The 21,327-nt window shown below is 39.2% G+C and overlaps 1 protein-coding gene across 9 annotated transcripts in view; it reads right to left on the reverse strand.

Moving 5' to 3' along the window:
* Positions 1–21,327, reverse strand: part of MYRFL (myelin regulatory factor like) — a 129,635-nt gene that overhangs the window by 87,530 nt on the left and 20,778 nt on the right. For all 9 annotated transcript variants that reach the window (XM_046013544.1, XM_046013553.1, XM_046013543.1 and 6 more), the window contains one exon: positions 5,072–5,162. In XM_046013544.1, the coding sequence (XP_045869500.1) occupies positions 5,072–5,162 (91 nt within the window). The remainder of the gene's footprint in view (positions 1–5,071; positions 5,163–21,327) is intronic.

Below are 21,327 nucleotides of genomic sequence, written 5' to 3' on the forward strand. Positions count from 1 at the left end.
TAAAAAAAAATAAAAGCATAGAGTTTGGAGCATACAACAGTCCCAATTTGCAGGTGACATCATTGTAAACACAGAAAATCCCCAAAAATCTATTTAAAAATCTCTAAAAACTAATAAATGACTTCATTAAGATTGCAGGACCCAAGTTTAATTTATAAATATCATACTATTTTTATATGTTGGCAGTAAATAATTGGAACCTAAAATTTGTGTGGGGGGGAATTATTACTTGCAATAGCTCAAAGAGAAACATGAAATATTTAGCTAAAAGTCTAAAAAAATTTGTGTAACATTTACATGCTGCAATCTATATTACACTGATGAAAGAAATCAAAGAAGGCCTAAACAAATGGAGAGATATACAATGTCAATGGACTGGAAGATTCAATTTTGCTGAGATATCAGTTCTTTGCATATAGATCTCTGGACTTAATACAATCCTACTCAAAATCTTAGCACAATTGCACAGATATCAATAAGCTAATCATAATATTGGGAAATCAAAAGAATAAATAACCAAAACAGTTTTGAAAAAAGACAAACTTGGACCATTTACACTATATGATTTCAAGACTTCTAATAAAAGTACAATAGTCAAGATAGTGTAGTATTGACAAAATGACAAGCACATAGATCAATGGAACAGTAGAGAGTCTAGATATAGATCTACACAAATATGGTCAACTGATTTTTTACTACGGTGTAAAATTAATTTAATTTAATAACTTTTCTAAGTTATTCAACAAATAAATCTGGATAATTGGACATCCATACACAAAGAAGTTAGTCTCAACCTATATCTCAAACTTTATACAAAAATTAATTCAAAATGGATCATAGGCCTGAATGTAAAGTGTAAGACTTTAAAACTTTTAGAAGAAAACAGAGAAAATTGGGGGAAGCTTAGATTAGGCAATATCTGTATTTCTTAGATATAAAGCATAAACTATGTTGGAACATATAAGTTGCACATTATCAAAATTATGAACTTTTGTTCTGGGAAAGATACTGTTAAAAATGAAAACTTAAGTTACAGACTGGGAGAAAATACTCGCATATCACATACCTAGCAAAGTTCTTATATCCAGAATATTGAACAATTCTCTAAACTCAAAGGCAAGAAAACTCCAATGGGCAAAAAATTTGAACAGAAATTATACCAAAGAAAATGCAAAAATAGCGAACAAGCACACAAAATGATATTCAACATCATTAGTCATTAGGAAAATACAAGTTAAAACACAATGAGATATCACTGCAGAATGGCTTTTTGTTGTAGAATGGCTATAATAAAATTTTCTCAACTGATAAAACCAAGAACTGGCAATGAAGAGAGGAAACCAGATGTCATATACATCTAGTGGTAATGCTCTAGAAAATTTGGCATTTTCTATAAAGTTAATCTTATACTTAAAATATCACCCATCAGACTTCATTCCAAATATTATCCTCAGATTCTCATGAGGAAAAATAGAGATTTTCCTCTATGGTCAGGAACAAGACAGGAATGTCCACTCTCACCATTACTATTTAACATAGTATTAGAAGTCTTAGCTTCAGCAATCAGACAACAAAAAGAAATAAAAGACATCCAAATTGGCAAGGAAGAAGTCAAACTGTCAATATTTGCAGATGACGTGATACTCTATGCAGGAAAACCTGAACAAAAAGTTGCTAGACCTGACACAGGAACTCCCTAAACTGTAGGATAGAAAATCAACACAGAGAAATCTGTTGCATTTCTATACACGAATAATAAAGCAAGAGAAAAAGAAATGAAGGAATCGATCCCATTTACAATCTCACCAGAAACGGTAAGATACCTAGGAGTAAACCTAACCAAACAAGCGAAAGATCTATACTCTGAAAACTATAGACCACTTATGAAAGAAATTGAAGAGGACACAAAGAAATGGAAAAACATTCCATGCTCATGGATTAGAAAAACAAACATTGTTAAAATGTCTATACTACCCAAAACAATCTACACATTTAATACAAACCCTATCAAAATAACACCAGCATTTTTCACAGAGCTAGATTTTCACAATCCTAAAATTTGTATGGAACCACAAAAGACCCCGAATAGCCAAAGCAATCCTGAAAAAGAAAAACAAAGCCGGAGATATCATGATTCCAGATTTCCAGCTATATTATAAAGCTGTAGTCATCAAGACAGTATGGTACTGGCACAAAAAGACACATAGATCCATTAAACAGAACAGAAATGACCAGAAACCCAGAAATGAACCCATAATTATATGGTCAATGAATCTTCAATAAAACAGAAAGAATACACAATGGGAAAAAGAGAGTCTCTTCAACAAATGGTGTTGGGAAAACAGGACAGCAACATGCAGAAGAATGAAACCAGACCACTTGCTTATACCATACACAAAAATAAATTCAAAATGGATGGAAGACCTAAATGTGAGACAGGAAAACATCAAACTCCTGGAAGAGAACGTTGACCTTGGCTGCAGCAACTTCTTACTAGACATGTCTCAGGAAATAAGGGAAACAAAAGCAAAAATGAACCATTGAGACTTCATCAAGATTAAAAAAAAAAAAAAACAACTTCTGCACAGTGAAGGAAACAATCAACAAAACTAAAAGGAAGCCTACAGAATAGGAGAAGATATTTACAAATCACATTATTTGATAAAGGGTGGGTATCCAAAAATCCATGAAGAACTTATCAAGCAAAGTGCCCCAAATAAACAATCTACTTAAAAAATGGGCAGAAGAGGGGAGTCTGATGGTTCAGTCAGTTAAGCTTCTGGCTGTTGATTTCAGCTCAGGTCATAAATTGAGCCCAGCATTGGGCTCTGCACTCAGTGGGGAGTCTGCTTGAAGATTCTGTCCCTCTGCCCCTCCCCCAACCCATGCATATGTGCTCTCTCTCTCTCTTTCAAATAAATAAGTAAGTATTTTAAAAAGAATGAAGGGGAAGGAAGAAGGGAAAGAAGGAAGGGAGAAAAGGAGAGAGGGAGGGAAGGAAGAAGGAAAGAAGAAATGGGCAAAAGACAAAAATAGACATTTTTCCAAAGAAGACAACCAGATGGCTAATGGACACATGAAAAGATGCTCAACATCACTCGGCATCAGGGAAACAGAAATCAAAACTACAGTGAGATACCATCTCACACCAGTCAGAATGGCTAAAATCAACAGCACAAGAAACAACAGATGTCGGTGAGGATGCAGAGGAAAGGGAACCCTTTTACACTGTTGATGGGAATGCAAACTGCAGCAGCCACTCTGGAAAACAGCATGGAGGCTCCTCAAAAAGTTAAAAGTAGAAGAACCCTATGACCCAATAATTGCACTATGGGGTATTTACCCAAAAGGTACAGAAGTACACATTTGAAGGGACATATGCACTCCGATATTTATAGCAGCATTATCAACGCATGCAATGGGACATTATCCAGCCATGAAAAAATGAAATCTTGCCACTTGCAATGATATGGATGGAGCTAGAGTATACTATCCTAGTCAAATAAGTCAGTCAGAGAAAGACAAATACCGTATGATTTCACTCATATGTGGAATTTAGGAAACAAAACAGACGAACATATGGGAAGGGGAAAAAAGAGAGAAAGGGAAGCAAACCATAAGAGACTTTTCTAAAAGATAGAAAACAAGCTAAAGTTTGATGGAGGGAGGTGGGGGGGGTGGGCTAAATGGGTGATGGGTATTTATGATGAACACTTCTTATGATGTAAGTGATGAAGCACTAAATTCTACTCCTGAAACCAATATCATACTATATGTTAACCAACTAGAATTTAAATAAAATTTTTGAATAAATAAATAAATATTACTCTCAGAAATTAAAACTTTTGATCACATAAAAACCTGGGCATTAATATTTATAGAAGTTATTCATAATGGCCCAAAACTGGAAATAATCCAAATGTCCTTGAATGGGTAACTGGATAAACAAACTGAATTACAAACATTCAACAGTCCTTCCCAGAAATAAAAAGGAATGAACTATTGACCAAAGACTTTAGGCTTAGTGAAAGAAACCAGACTAAAAATGGTTTATCCCATAGATTTCATTTATGTGACATTCAAGAAAAGCAAAACTATAGGGACAGAGAACTGATCAATAGTCACTAGGGGGTGGGGTTGATCACTAAGGGGAAGCGTAAGGGAAGTGTCTCAGGTGAAGGACCTATTGTTTGTGCTAGTCCTGATAGCACAATCCTATGAACTTGTCAAAACTTGCAGAACTATATACAGGATAAAAACTGAATGTTACTGTATGTAAATTAAAAATAAAAGAAAGCTGGAGTAGTTATGTTAATATCAGAATGTAAGAGCAGAAATGAACAAAACACAAAACAGAAAAACAATTAGGAATATACATTTAACCAAAATCTGGATCTTCGAAAGGTTAGGAAAACTGATAAATCTCTTGCCAGAGGGATCAAGAAGAAAAAGACACAAATTACTGGGACGCCTGGGTGGCTCAGGGGGTTAAAGCCTCTGCCTTCGGCTCAGGTCATGATCCCAAGGCCCTGGGATCGAGCCCTGTAAGTGATGAAGGGAGCCTGCTTCCCTTCCTCTCTCTCTGCCTGCCTCTCTGCCTACTTGTGATCTCTGTCTATCAAATAAATAAGTAAAATCTTAAAAAAAAAAAAAAGACACAAATTACTGATATCAAGAACAAAAGGATTATCACTATAGATTCTACAGATGTTAAAAGTAAAATAAGAGAATATGATGAGCAACTTTATGTTAGTGAATTTGATAACTTAGATGAAATCAATAAATTCACCGGAAGACATAAACTGCTCAAGCTGATAAGTACCAACAGATAACCTGAATAACCCCGTATCTATTAAAGATACTGAATTGGAAGGGGAGGACCTTCGTATAAAGAAAATTCCAGGGACAGCAGACTTCACTCAGGAAAACTGCCAGTGATCTACAGAAGAAAAAATATCGACTCCATCCATGTCCTTTTGGAAAACAGAATAGGAGGAAACACTTTCTATTTCATTTAATTATTTCATAACTTTTAAAACATCAAATAGAGAGCAGTGCTTTCATTACTTACAAGACTCCCAGATCAAAATCATTGCCCAAGAATTCCTCCAGCAGACTTGTATCCAGCACTGGGTTCTCCAGAGTGTCACTGGGCCCCTGAGCTGCAAAGACAAATTAAAATATTCAGATTCCTGAAGATTTCAGAATTGCTAATATTAAAAACATTGACATGCCTGTACCCAAGAATTTTAAAGCAATGAAATAGTATAATACATTTATTGAGAATGTAATCTTTCTTCCATTCAAATATTTCTTTGGAAGTCTCTTTAGATCTTGATGTAATGAGCACCGAGTGTTATATAAGGCTGATGAATCATTGCCCTCTACCTCTGAAACTAATAATATATGTTAATTAATTGAATTTAAATTATTAAAAAAAGGAACTCTCTTTAGATGTTACTCTCCTCCAGCAACCTTCCCTAAGTCTGGTTAAGGTGCCCTTTTTATGTGCTTCCACTAACAGCCTGTGCTTTGTTTTATGCACTATTATAATTGCTTGCCTTTGTGTTTGTTTCTCCACCTAAATTCTTTAAGAGCAGGGACAATGCCCTTCTTACAGCAAGAATCTATGGTATTAAAAAAGGCAGCAATAAACATTTGTAGACAGATGGATGAATGGATGGATGGTTCATTGGATGGATAGTTGGATGGAAGGAAGGATGGATGGTTGGTGGGTTGGTTTGTTGGTTGGACAGATTATTTCCAGCTAAGTTCATCAAGACGTTATCTTGCTTCACATTTTTGTTAAACTTCCCAAAATGTAACACAATATTTTTGTCCTTTTTCTTGGTTTGAAAAAAATAAAAATAAACTTACTGGTTTCTTTCTGATCATAATAAAGACATTAGAATTTAAAAAGAATAAAAAATATAAAACATAGGAATATATAATAATGAAGACAAAACAATATTTGTTTGTAGATAACATGACTCTATACTTAGCATACTCAGAAAAATAATTGGCAACAATTAGAAATGATCAGAAAATTCAACAGAGTAGCTGATCAAAACTAAATATAAAAAATATTTCTTTATATATAAAAAATAACCAATCAACAATTACAATAAGTATAATGAAGAGGATTCTATTCAAAATGGCAAAAAAGTATAAAATACCTAAATACATATTTAGGGACAAGATTTTTTTTAAAAGCTAAAAAAACCTCTATGAGGGGTTATAAGAAGAGATTTGAATAAATGGAAAGACATTGATCTTAGATTAAAAGACTAAAATACATATTTAGGGACAAGATTTTTTTTAAAAGCTAAAAAAACCTCTATGAGGGGTCATAAGAAGAGATTTGAATAAATGGAAAGACATTGATCTTAGATTAAAAGACTAAATATCATAAAACTTTTACTAGATATTATTTAGAATATCTGCCAAACCCACATATTCATTATCTAAGAACTTTTCCCTTGTGAAAATGGTCTCCAGCAGCCATATTTGTAACACAACCTCTAGAGGCACCCAAATCAGGGAGACCCAATCCACTGGTTGACCAGGGACCAATCCAATCATTTCTCCTAAGAATCTCAACTAGACTTCAGAGTTGGTTGTTGAAATGAAGTCATGTAATAACAAGGTGAGCTAGAGTGATAGTTTAAATATTTCCAACACATTAACCCAGGTCCTTCTTGATTTTTTTTTTATCCTTACTGAAGTCTGGTTGTTCAATTTTCATTTCAATTACATGACACACCTTTTGAATTGGTGTGTGTGTGTTATCTGAAATTAAATAATACCCAAGTGAAAGTGTTCTGAAATTCTTCTGGAAAAATAAATAGCCAAAAATCATCAGAAAATTATGGAGGAGGAGGTAAATACTGAGAAATATACACAAGGACATGTCAAAGAGCGTAGGATATATCTGGGATATGTCAAGAAATATCACATATACATGTAACGTACAAGGATTTTTAGTACACGCTAAACAAACCCTTTGATGCCAGTGAGAAAAGGTTTATTTAATAAAAGTCTTGGGAAAAATTGGCTAGACAAATGAGGGGGGAAATCTGGATTATTTTCCTACTTCCATACCAAAATTCCAGAGAGAGAGAGATTTCAACATAAATAAATAAAACCATAGAAAGAAAATGTGAGTTAATATTTTTATGATCTTGGGATAAAGGTTTTCCCAAGCATGGCACAAAAGCCAAAAGCTATAAAGCAAAATATTGATAAATTTCACTTTCTACCTTTTTTGAGGAGGAAAGAATTTTTAACATTTTATTTTGAAATAATTTCAAACCTCAAGAGAAGCTATAGGAATTTAAAGGAACTCACTTTTGCCCTCCACTCATATTCACCAATTATTAACTTTGTAGGTTTTTTCCCAGGCATGATCTAAATAAATAACACTTCAACTCTCTACCCCCCACACAAATATCCCTCATGTAATCCAATGCTTTGTGTTCTTCCTAGGGGCAAGGTACCTTCACATTCAGATCATGGCACTAGTTACAGGAGAGCCATTTTACATTTAACTTTTGAATTTACATCTCATTCATTAAAATAAATTTTAAAAATCTTGATCCCTTCCCAAATGGGAAAAACTGATGGATGCCAGAGATAGAAGAGAGGGAGGAAGAAAGAGAAGAGGACGGAAAGAGCAGAGAGATCACCAACTCTTTTCAGTTACATAAACTAAGAGGGAAATGGATGGAAGATACTCTTAAATATTGTGATGGTCAGAATTGACCTCATAGTGGAGTTTAGCCTTGAGCAAGACTTTGAAGAAAGGATAGGATGGAGATGAGCTGGATAAGACCCCTTCATTCTTTCATCGATTCAAGAAATATTTATTAAGCATGTCCCAAGTACACGCCAAACACTGTACAAGGTTCTGGGGACACAACAGAGAGGGAAAAAAAAAAAAAAAAAGAGGCAAATTCCCTAAGGGGGACTGAATTCTAAGGGAAGGAAAGGAGGCACCAGTGGGGATGGGGGAAGACAGAGGGGACATATGAGAAACAATAAATAAACAGGATTTTTTTTTTCACATGAAAATGAAACAGAGTGGTGTAAGAAGCTGCAGGGAGAAAGAGCTCCTTTTGATTTGGGGGGTGGGGGAGGCTTCTTCAGAAAAGAGCCAGCCATGCAAAGACAGGGCAAAGCATGTCAGGCTGTGGGGAAACAGTAAGGGCAAGAGAACAGGGGCTGTTTGAGAAACAAACAATTTCAGGGTGGCTAAGGCATAGCGGGGAGGTAGGAGAGGCTGGTCAGAGCAATGGGAAGCCTTTGGAAAGTGACATGATACATTTTACATTTTTAAAACTTTTGTTCTGTATAGCCACTCTGACAAATAATATGGAGGTTTCTCAAAAAATTAAAAATGCAAATACCATATGATCCAGCAATTCCACTACTGGTTATTTACTTAAGCAATATAAAAACATTAATTTGAAAAGACATATGCATCCCTGTGTTTACTGCAGCATTATTTACAATATCCAAGATATGGAAGCAACCTAAGAGTCCATCAGTAGATGAGTGGATAAAGAAGATGTGGTATAAAATCAATCAGTGTGATAGAACACATCAATAAGAGAAGAGAGAAGAACCACATGGTCCTCTCAATTGATGCAGAAAAAGCATTTGACAAAATCCAGCATCCGTTCCTGACGAAAACGCTTCAAAGTATAGGGATAGAGGGAACATTCCTGAACTTCATAAAATCTATCTATGAAAGACCCACAGCAAATATCATCCTCAATGGGAAAAAGCTTGCAGCCTTCCCGTTGAGATCAGGAACACGACAAGGATGCCCACTCTCACCACTCTTGTTCAACATAGTATTAGAAGTTCTAGCAACGGCAATCAGACAACAAAGAGAAATAAAAGGTATCCAAATTGGCAAGGAAGAAGTCAAACTCTCTCTCTTCGCAGATGACATGATTCTTTATATGGAAAACCCCAAAGACTCCACCCCCAAACTACTAGAACTCATACAGCAATTCAGTAACGTGGCAGGATACAAAGTCAATGTACAGAAATCAGTGGCTTTCTTATACACTAACAATGAAAATACAGAAAGGGAAATTAGAGAATCGATTCCATTTACTATAGCACCAAGAACCATAAGATACCTGGGCATAAACCTAACCAAAGAAGTAAAGGACCTGTACTCGAGGAACTACAGAACACTCATGAAAGAAATTGAAGAAGACACAAAAAGATGGAAGACTGTTCCATGCTCTTGGATTGGAAGAATAAACATTGTTAAAATGTCTATACTGCCTAGAGCAATCTATACTTTTAATGCCATTCCGATCAAAATTCCACCGATATTTTTCAAAGAGCTGGAGCAAATAATCCTAAAATTTGTATGGAGTCAGAAGAGACCCCGAATTGCTAAGGAAATGTTGAAAAACAAAAACAAAACTGGCGGCATCACGTTACCCAATTTCAAGCTTTACTGCAAAGCTGTGATCACCAAGACAGCGTGGTACTGGCATAAAAACAGACACATAGACCAGTGGAACAGAGTGGAGAGCCCAGATATGGACCCTCAACTCTATGGTCAAATAATCTTCGACAAAACAGGAAAAAATATTCAATGGAAAAAAGACAGTCTCTTCAATAAATGGTGCTGGGAAAACTGGACAGCGATATGTAGAAGAATGAAACTCGACCATTCTCTTACACCGTTCACAAAGATAAACTCGAAATGGATAAAAGACCTCAACGTGAGACAGGAATCTATCAGAATCCTAGAGGAGAACATAGGCAGTAACCTCTTCGATATCAGCCACAGCAACTTCTTTCAAGATAAGTCTCCAAAGGCCAAGGAAACAAAAGCAAAAATGAACTTTTGGGACTTCATCAAGATCAAAAGCTTCTGCACAGCAAAGGAAACAGTCAACAAAACAAAGAGGCAACCCACGGAATGGGAGAAGATATTTGCAAATGACAGTACAGACAAAAGGTTGATATCCAGGATCTACAAAGAACTTCTCAAACTCAACACACACAAAACAGATAATCATATCAAAAAATGGGCAGAAGATATGAATAGACACTTCTCCAACGAAGACATACAAATGGCTATCAGACACATGAAAAAATGTTCATCATCACTAGCCATCAGGGAGATTCAAATTAAAACAACATTTAGATACCACCTAACACCAGTTAGAATGGCCAAAATTAGCAAGACAGGAAACAATGTGTGCTGGAGAGGATGTGGAGAAAGGGAACCCTCTTACACTGTTGGTGGGAATGCAAGTTAGTGCAGCCACTTTGGAGAACAGTGTGGAGATTCCTGAAGAAATTAAAAATAGAGCTTCCCTATGACCCTGCAATTACACTGCTGGGTATTTACCCCAAAGATACAGATGTAGTGAAAAGAAGGGCCATTTGTACCCCAATGTTTATTGCAGCAATGGCTACGGTCGCCAAACTGTGGAAAGAACCAAGATGCCCTTCAACGGATGAATGGATAAGGAAGATGTGGTCCATATACACAATGGAGTATTATGCCTCCATCAGAAAGGACGAATACCCAACTTTTGTAGCAACATGGACGGGACTGGAAGAAATTATGCTGAGCGAAATAAGTCAAGCAGAGAGAGTCAAGTATCATATGGTCTCACTTATTTGTGGAGCATAACAAATAACATGGAGGACATGGGGAGATGGAGAGGAGAGGGAGTTGAGGGAAACTGGAAGGGGAGATGAACCATGAGAGACTGTGGACTCTGAAAAACAACCAGAGGGTTATGAAGGGGCGGCGGGAGGGGGTGGGGTGTGGTGGGAGGTTGAGGAACCAGGTGGTGGGTAATAGGGAGGGCACGTACTGCATGGAGCACTGGGTGTGATGCCAGAACAATGAACACTGTTATGCTGTAAATAAGCAAATAAAAATAAATTAATTAATTTAAAAAAAAAAAAGATGTGGTATATAGCTACAATGGAATATTACACAGCCATAAAAAAGGATGGGATTGTGCCATTGGTGACAACATGGATGGACCCAGAGGGCATTATGCTAAGTGAAATAAGTCACACTGAGAAGGACAAACACCACATGGTTTTACCATGTGTGGAACCTAAAAAAACCCCAAATGAATAAACAAACAAAAAGAAAAAATGAAAAAGTTTATTCTGGTTGCTTAGTGGAAAAGGACTATAAAGGGATAACAGAAGCAAGATGAATTCGAATGCCATCACTATGCAGAGGGTGTTTGGATTTCTTACTCTGAGCTAAGCCAAAGGAGAGGCGCTTTACCTGACTCATTAATCCTCACAACAGCCCTAGGAGGTAGACACTGGTATCCCCAGTTTAGAGAAAGCAAAGTGATTACACAGGTTAACTTGCCTGCCCAGGGTCTCACAGCTAGTAAGCAATATGCAGGGAAACTAAGCAAGCTGCCCTGATTCCTGAGCACGTGCTCACTCCCCTCCCCACCATCACCACCCATCTCATGCTCCAGCAGCTGACAGGACTGACTAGCTTCTACTCCTTCTTTGGGCTTTGGTCAAGCTGATTGCTAAGGGAAGCAGATGGAGGGAAGAATCTGTTTATTATCCCACTGAAGCCCCTGCTGGTGTCCCATCTGCTTTATAGAAACATGCATGCACACACATGTACACATGCCCATGAGTGTGCATGTGCACACATGTGCGCACACACACATGCGCACACGCACACACACACACACACACACACACACTGCTGCAGACAAAAATCAGAGGTGGCCCACAGATGCTAAGACCTGACCCATGTATCACTTGCTTTACATCACCCAGCCTCCCCCACCATTCCCAGGCAGAGATAGATGATCCACAGCTCCCAGGACCTGCCCCATGTGGCATGTCCAAACACCTTCATGAACAAGGAGAGAGGATCCCCGCAGTAACCAGCTTTCTCTAGGACTCCAAAATCACATCTGTGCCTTCCAGACTCAAAGGAAATTACTCAACAAGATAAATCCGTAGTGTCAGATAAAATTGTTTTCAGGAGGCTTTACACACACAGGAAAAGTCTTAAACGACTGTAAAATAAATCTCATCCTTTTAAAAATAATCACTTTGCTATAAATGTCTCAAACACTTATTTATTACACCCAAACCTGCAGAGATGGCATTGTTGGGCATCCATCCCCCTGTCGGTGAGGCTTGGTTTCAAGCTTTGATCCCACCCTGTTCTACATTTTTCTTTTGTGGCTGTCATAGGGGAAGCTGCCAGGCATCCTGGGAGTGCCAGAGAACTACCCCCTTTTTCACTCTCAGAAAAGCCTTCTTCACCCTAGTTCTCTCCTCCCCTTCTAGGCTCAGGACAGCTGCCACACGGTCGGCCTTGAGCAGACAAGAAAAAAGCACACAGAGGATCAATCCACCAGAGAGTACCACAGACAAGTCCAAGTTGAATCCACATGACCTACTAAATAGACATACATATACCTTTGGGGAAACCATGCTCGCCAAAGGTGTATGTAGGGTACATACAGCAAGGCCTTTCCTTTCATTACTCTTGCTTCCTCCACCCACCTGCCCATCGACCACCCACAAGTCCTTTCTTGTTACCATCGGATAGGCTCTGTTCCTATATGACTTTCCTCAACCCAGATGCCCCCTGTTCCTTCCTTTATCAACTCTCACCTTTTATCTCACAGCATCACTGCCTAGAGCATTCAGACAACAGCCAAGATGACAAAAATCTGTCTGTAACAATAACTCTAGGATTTTAAAAGATTCTAAAAAGCAACAGTGAGGATCCCCAATGGTTGCCCTTTGGATTTAAACATAAAGGTAGTTCCCCTCTGATACACCAGTGTTCATGAGAAATTCGAGCAGAAATGTTCATTAATATTCCAAAGAAGGAGGAGGAGGAGGAGAAGAGAGGAGGAGAAACCAAACACTCTCCTTCTTTTGTATGTTAAGATTATTTTGTATTGAAAACTGAGACTGGATTTTAAATCTAATGTTAGTGTTTAGAGCCACAGCCAATTCAGAGTTAGATGAGTAAAGATGGCATTTCTAATCATTAATTCACTAAATGTTTCATTCATTCATTCAACATTTACTTAGTATCCACTATGTGTTCAGGAATAAAATAAGAGATGAGTTCACAACCCAGGGAGAGGGATAAGAACATCGGCTAGAGCAGTACATGGTGTTAAGCGTTAGGATGGTTGTAGATAGAAATACCATATGGCCTGTTAGGCTGGTCAGAGTGGGGTGGTGGCGGCAAGGACTACTTGCAGGTGATATACTTCAGAAGGAATTTTCAAGGGTAAGTAGATAGTTATCAAGAAAAAACTCTAAGAACAGAAAAGAACATGTGCAAATGAACCTTAAAACTCAGCAGCAGGACTCCTGTGGAAATGTGCCACTAGTGTGGCAAGAGCCACGTGAAGAACGTGTCTGAGACTGAGAACAGTGCCTGTTGTGGCCTTCAGTGAGAACTGGATGCACTTCTGTTTCAGCCACAGTAGCAACTGTGGGATGTGTGTCTGTCTCTCTCTACTGAGCTCCAAGCTTCTCTAGGAGAAAGACTGCCTCTTTTTGTACACATCCTAGAACGAGGCCTGGAACCTTGTTAGGCCTAATTATTCAATAAATACTTCATCTGTTGAATAAGTATCAGAATTTGAATGGATAAATGGGATTATGAATAGTGCAAGGTGTTATCTAGAGAAATTAGCAGACACCAGATCACAAAGGTTCATAGGCATCAAGATAAGGAATTCATCTTGAAAGTTATGGAGACCTTGGAACATTTTCATCAGATGGATAACATGATGAGGTTTACAGTTGTGGAAGGCCATCCTGCTTGCTGTTGGGAGATTAGACTGAAGTTGAACAAGACTAGAGCAAAGAAACTAGTCAAGGATACTGCCAACATGAGCCTTCCCTCATTACTCAACACACAAGCAAAAGGCTCCTGCTATGGACCAGGCAGAGTGTGCAGGGCTGACACACAAAGACAAAGAAGACTTAATAGTTAAAGGTCTTGGTTCTACAACCAGGCCTGGGTTCAAATAGGGCTCTAGATTTGTGCCACCAGCTGTGCAAACTTGGGCAAATTCTCTAGGCTCTCTGTGCCTCAACTTCCTTATCTATAGAGTACAATAAGAGCATCAACCTTACAGAGTTATTGTGAAGATGAAATGAGATAATAATGCATTTAAGATATTTAGTATAGTTCCCAGCTCAATAACTATCACCCTTTGTCATTCCTATCAGTCTCTGTGCTCAAGAAGTTCATAGACCAGAGAGAAAGCCTGACATAAACACATACCATTGCATTGTGATAGGACAACAAAGAGGTACACAGGGCATTAAGGGTCACCTAAATGACCCAACCGGAGCAAAAGGGAATCAGGAAAGCTCCAGGAACAGAGATCCATGAGGCCAGAATAGTCAGCAAGGACAGATCCCTGGGTCACGAAGGCCATGAAACTCAGACACAGTGCAGGGGAGGTGGAGGCAAGAAGATGGAAGAAAGCAGTGATTTGGAGCCAAATTGTATAAGCTTGTGCACATTTCTTCCCCACTCCATATTTAGGGTTTTCATGTTAGCAATTTGAAATCAGCCATAGAGGGTATATTTACACCATGGAAATTGGCAAACACTACAAATTGGGATTCCCCCCACCCCAAGAGTTGGTTGTTGAACATTCACCAGCACATCACTGGATGTGGGTGGTATTTGAGAGGAGATGCCTACTAGACTCTGTGATGGAATGGAAGGAATCTAGGCAAGTCACTAGTCCCTGTTTTAGCATGGTGATTGGTGGGAGGTTGTACTGGTGCCTTGAGATAAGAAAAATGAGAGAGTTGGGTGAGGAGCAAGAGAAGGAGCTTGAGGATTTCATCTGCTCTGGTTGGTATCATGTCCTCCCATTTTTGCACTCAGACAAAATGGAGCAGCGGGGCCCTGCTCCCAAGAGGAACTCCACCTAATGACCTGGAAGCCTGGGAATCTCCCCAGTTCTCCTTGTACAGGTAGGCCTACATTAATCCAGGAAGAATCTAATCAGCACTTTAAACCACAGTGAACATGACCCATTGTTGGAAATAGTGACCAAATTAAAAGACTGCCTCTGGACTTTAACATGATATGAATCACCTGAAATTTATGCACCTGATAATCAAAAGATAAAATGAAAATTAACCTTTATTCAACTTGAGTAAAGAAAGTTCAAGCACATTGTGTAACAGGATAGCAACGCCCATGTAGGTTTTCCGGAACTGTCACAGGTGCAAAATTCTAGAAAGGATCGCTAAAAACTTGGCTGCTGGACTCTTAAGAACAGCAGAAGACATCAAAGAGCCTGCCTGCACTTCATTTCCTGGCCCGTTCTGCTTCCCGACTACCAGATTCAGAGACTCTCCATGGAAATGGGTCTCTTTATTTCAATGAGACACTTGCTACAAAATTGTTGCAAATTTTGCTAACAAAATTGCTAATTAATTCATTCAACATTTAATAAATATTTTATGAAGTGTCTATGTGCTAGCCACCAGGATACAATAGTGAGCAACACTCGATCTTAACCTCAAGGTAGGGGAAGGGCACAGAAAAAGACCAGGCAGCGCCAATATAGTGTGATAAGTCAGACCCAAGGAGACATCTGCAGGGCTTCCATCTGATTTGAGGGAGGCAGTCAAGGATGGTTATATTTGTCAATGGGATGGAGGAAGGCAGAGGAAATTGCATTAGGATTAGGAGAATTTATACCTAGGAAAACAATTATACCCCAAAATGCTAACCTGGAGAAAATCCTAAAATTTAGGATGAAATGCCTCTGCTCTCCTCCTTGTCAATCATGTTATTTGTGATTTTTGTTTTTTTATTTTTTTTTTCAGTGTTCCAAGATTCATTGTTAATTCACCACACCAAGTGCTCCATGCAATACGTGCCCTCCTTAATACCTACCACCAGGCTCACCCAACCTCCCAGCCCTCTCCCCTCCAAAACCCTCAGTTTGTTTCTCAGAGTCCCCAGCTTCTCATGGTTCATCTCCCCCACCTCCAATTTCCCCCCACTCACTTCTCTTCTCCATCTCCCAATGTCCTCTGTGTTACTCCTTATGCTCCACAAGTAAGCAAAACCATACAATATTTGACTCTCTCTGCTTGACTTATTTCACTCAGCATAATCTCCTCCAGTCCTGTCCATGTTGATACAAAAGCTGGGTATTCATCCTTTCTGATGGAGGCATAATACTCCACTGTATATATGGACAATATCTTCTTTATCCACTGGTCTATTGAAGGGCATCTTGGCTCTTTCCACTTTGGCAACTGTGGCCACTGCTGCTATGAACATTGGGGTACAGATGACCCTCCTTTTCACAACTGTATCTTTGGGGTAAATACCCAGTAGTGCAATTGCAGAGTCATAGGGTAGCTCTATTTTTAATTTCTTAAGGAATCTCCACTGTTTTCCAAAGTGTCTGCAACAACTTGCATTCCCACCAATGGTCTAAGAGGGTTCCCCTTTCTCCACATCCTCTCCAATACTTGTTGTTTACTGTCTTGTTGATTTTGGCCATTCTAACTGGTGTAAGGTGGTATCTCAATGAGGTTTTGATCTGAATCTCCCTGATGGCTAATGATGATGGACATTTTTTCATGTGTCTGTTAGCCATTTGTATGTCTTCTTTGGAGAAGTGTCTGTTCAAGTCTTCTGCCCATTTTTTGATGTGATTATCTGGTTTTTTTAGAAGAAGAAGGAAGGAAAACTGGTCAAGTATACAGATGGCCTGAAGGATATAGGCAGGGAGTAATGTGTTTTGAAAGAATCGGGTCTAATCTCAGGCTGACAGGGTTGATGGCTAACTCTGACAAGAGGACAGTTAGCATATTAAGTGTTTAGCTCTACATTGACTTTTTAAATTATGTAAACAGGAGATGGGGAAACTTGGCTTGTGAGTGAACAGGTGATACAGACAAAGGTCTTTTAGCTGGGCCATCATGAGGAAGTATCGGGAAGACAAAGAAACTAATGTAGAATTATACTAATAAAATCACTGAGTACAGAACTAGGATGGTGAGGCCCTCTTCCTTTATGCACATATCTGACCTTGATGACCTGGGCTCCACACCTTCAGAGGAATGTTGACAAATAGGGTATCCGGGGAGATCCAGCAGACTAACCAGTCAAGACCCACAAAAGATGGTCAATGGAGAAGACTAAAACAATACTTTGTAAGTCTGTTGAGCACTTTTTATGGACCAGAATTGTGCTAAGGATTTTACATTTCATTCTCATTTGTCTTCACAATAATTTTATTCTGTCAGATTGGTGCTATTATTATCTCCATTTTTCAGAAGACCAAATGTCCTTAGCCTGCTTAAGTAACTTACTCAAGTTATAAACACACAATTGTTCTTACACGGGCTCCGGTGTTTTCTACTCTCCCATAATGTATGTGTTCTTGAACAACCTTACTTTCTGCAAAATCATGCAAAAGAATGAAGGAAAGTAGGGTTGGGGCAAACCACTCAAAAACTAATAAAAAACAATAACATTCATGGTAAAAATGTAAAGGACATGTCAAAGCTATTATTAATATTGTTATGTGCTTCAGCAAATTAGAGGAATTTTCCCTTTATAAAAAAGAAGAGTTAGGGCGCCTGGGTGGCTCAGTGGGTTAAGGCCCTGCCTTCGGCTCGGGTCATGATCTCAGGGTCCTGGGATCGAGTCACACATCAGGCTCTCTGCTCGGCAGGGAGCCTGCTTCCTCCTCTCTCTCTGCCTGCCTCTCTGCCTGCTTGTGATCTTTCTCTGTCAAGTAAATAAATAAAATCTTTAAAAAAAAAAAAAAGAAGAGTTATAGCTGCTGAGTTATGAGGACAAGGGGAGAGAGAGGAGGAACTTGATACTTGATTGTGATACCTGATTTAAATCAATTACATTAGAGCCTACCCTTCCTGAGCTCAATGACTCTCCTTCTCTCTCGGAATAGCAAAAGCTTCTGCCAGCAGAAAAGGAGGTGGCTGGACCACTGTTGAGAAGGCAACTGATGGTGTCTGCCATATACAACTTAAAAATGTAGTAGATCTATGATCTTTCAGCATTAACGTTATGACAGTTCCAGATGAATGTGTCCAGTTTGCTTTTTCACAGACTCAGGAACCACTCAGTGTAAATAATAAATGATTGCTGATTGGTTCAGTACCTTTGGACCACTGCCCTTATGGCAATTTGTACAGCTTCTCGGTGAATAATGTAAACTTTTGAGTGGGATTTAAAGTAGGAGTCTATTGCACCATGTAACCTCGATTTTCATGTCATATTTCAATGTTTCATTAATTGGTTATCAAGCTCACACTTCTTCTCCTTTCAAATTAATGATCTGAAATATAAATTTAGCAAGATACTCTGGACTTTCTGGGAATCTGGGAACCCAGATCCGCATTGTCCAATAGCAAGAATCCTGACAGATCAGTTTAACCAGAATCACCCATCCTCCAGATCGGATCACCCTTGACATCTAATCAGGTTCCTCATCCCCACCTTGCCCCAGGGGACGGCTGGTCACCCTAGCCTGCTTCCAGCAAGAATTCTGTTAGGCTGGTCTAGACAGAATCCCCCTCTTACCCTGCTCCTGGGCTAGACAGTCCCACTTGCCCATACAGAGTTGAGCCCAGTCTCTCTCCCCCACTGCAAAATTCCATCACAGTGGTCACTAGACCTGTCTTGATAGTCCCTCCCTTGAATAAAGTTATCCTTACCAGGCTTTAACAAGTATCACCGATTTTCTTTAACACTACTAGTGCTCAGCACATAATAAATGTTCTTTCCCTTCTTAATCCTTCTCTGCTCCTCGTCTTCACACCCCACACACAGGACTCAGAATAAACCAATCACTGCAGTCAAGGCAGATCAGATCATCAAAGCAGGGGGTTAAGTGAAGGCCCAAATGATAGGAACTTCCTGGCCCTGTTCTGGAAAGTGGGAGCAGTGAGGTAGCCAGAGGCGAGTTTGTGGGAGATTAACATGGTGACTGGGGATAGGTGAGGGAGAGGAGGATGAAAGGGAGGGGATTTTCCAAAGGCTAGTTACGTTTACTGAAGTATTAGTCTGACTTCTACCCTAGAATATGGAAGCCAATGAGCCAAGCCAAGTGTTACCTCCTTCTCCTTGAAGGGGTATGCAGAGGGAAAGAGCTTTGGACCTGGGATGAGAAGATAAAAGTTTTATCACCACCACTGACATTTACCAGGGTGGTTTTAGACATATCTTTCAACTTCTTTGAGGCTCCATTTCTTTCATTTGTAAAACGTCTTCCTCTCAGGATTGCAAGAGGGACCAATGAGTGACAGAAATGAGAGTTTGTGAAATGTCAAGTGCCATCAACAAACATAATACAACTGGATGAGTGAGAAGAAAACTTTGAAGATGGGTAAGGAATGAACTGGCAAAATAAAACAATGTCAAAATTGGTGGCTAAGAAGTGCCTGGGTGCTCAGTAGGTTAAAGCCTCTGCCTTCGGCTCAGGGTCCTGGGATAGAGCCCCACATAGGGCTCTCTGCTCAGCAGGGAGCCTGCTTCCTCCTCTCTCTCTGCCTGCCTCTCTGCCTACTTGTGATCTCTGTCTGTCAAACAAATAAATAAAATCTTTAAAAAAAAATTGGTGGAGGAGTATGGATTTTCATTTTTTCCAACATTTCCATAAATAGCCAGCAAAGGGAGGACCAAGTCCTAAGCATGGTTTCCAGTCCTGACTATCATGAAAGTCTAATTCAGATTTTCACACAGGAGCCTCCTTCTTCCAGGAGCAGACTGCTGTCTTTCTGTCATCCCTATGGAGATACAAAGAAGAAATGAAAATTCTCCAAATACTTAAGGCACAACACTTCTTAAGATGCATGGATAAGAGATTTTTTTAAAAGATTTTATTTATTTATTTGACAGACATAGATCACAAGTAGGCAGAGAGGCAGGCAGAGAGAGACAGGGAAGCAGAGAGCCCACTGCAGGGCTTGATCCCAGGACCCTGGGATTATGACCTGGGCCGAAGGCAGAGGCTTTAACCCACTGAGCCACCCAGGCACCCCAGGATAAGAGATTTTAAAGTGCCCTTCTACTGATCAACTGGAATTAGCCTAGTCATTACTAGATCTTACTCGTCTATAGTCACACAGAAAAATCATCCCAAAGTACATTTACTCTTAGCGGAAGAGTCTTGGTTAGCTCCAACCTTGGAAAATTTATAAGAAATAGTTTGTAGATGTCCTTTCTGCCTCTTCCTGCATAGAAAACATCTTGTGTGACTTAACAGATTTGTTTCAAAGCAACACGCTTGCCTAACCAACAAGGGAAGGAAGAAAAGAGGATTGTTGTTTCCACCCTTTGCATCTGGATCCACTGCATGTGCACAATGCATATGGGACAAGGAGAGTAAAATTCCAGTTGAGAGGGACGCCTGGGTGGCTCAGTTGGTTAAGCGGCTGCCATCGGCTCAGATCATGATCCCAGCGTCCTGGGATAGAGTCCCACAATGGGCTCCGTGCTCGGCGGGGAGCCTGCTTCTCTCTCTGTCTCTGCCTGCCACTCTGTCTGCCTGTGCTCACGCTCGCTCGCTCTCTCTCTCTCTGACAAATAAATAAATAAAAATCTTTAAAAAAAAAAAAAAATTCCAGTGGAGATACTCTAATCTGCTTCTGTCCTGTTTTAATACACACACATAGAGAAATAGCTATACAAATTTTAAAAACTGTTTCTATACATGATTTTATGAGCTTTTAAAAATATAAGTTGTACCGGGATACTTTATAGACTATTAAATAGTAATATACTCTTTCAATTCTCTTTGGACTTCCAACCTTTACCTCCTAATTATCCACAGGTAAAACAACAAAAAATAATTAAAACCATTAATACCTTTCAAAGAAGAGGAGAATTTAGTTCAGTTATGTGCCTCAAAGCCAGGTTCCCCAAACCCTGTCAAAGCCTGGTTGAATGACATGTTTGAGGTCAGCAATTACCAAGGTCAGAATCATTCTTCATATGAATTTTATGTCACCCCAGTCTTTCCGGAAAGACACTGATGGGTCAAAGAACTAGTTCTCGTACAGTGAGAGCGTCCTCAGAATGTAGATTATATGAAGCAAGTTCTCCCCTTAAACTAAATTTGCAGTCCCCCATCTTCAGACCTTCTTACAAATTTACTGTGAAATTAGCACAAAATGCTTTAGACTATTCAAGAACAGGACAATAATAACAATATATTGTTTTCAGCTTTGATCCTATCCCCAAGCAAGGAATGCTCAAAAAACCTTGGAAATACAGTACTTTCATGGTTCCGT

This window comes from Meles meles, chromosome 7 (genome assembly GCF_922984935.1).
Source record: "Meles meles chromosome 7, mMelMel3.1 paternal haplotype, whole genome shotgun sequence".
Taxonomy (NCBI): Eukaryota; Metazoa; Chordata; class Mammalia; order Carnivora; family Mustelidae; genus Meles; species Meles meles.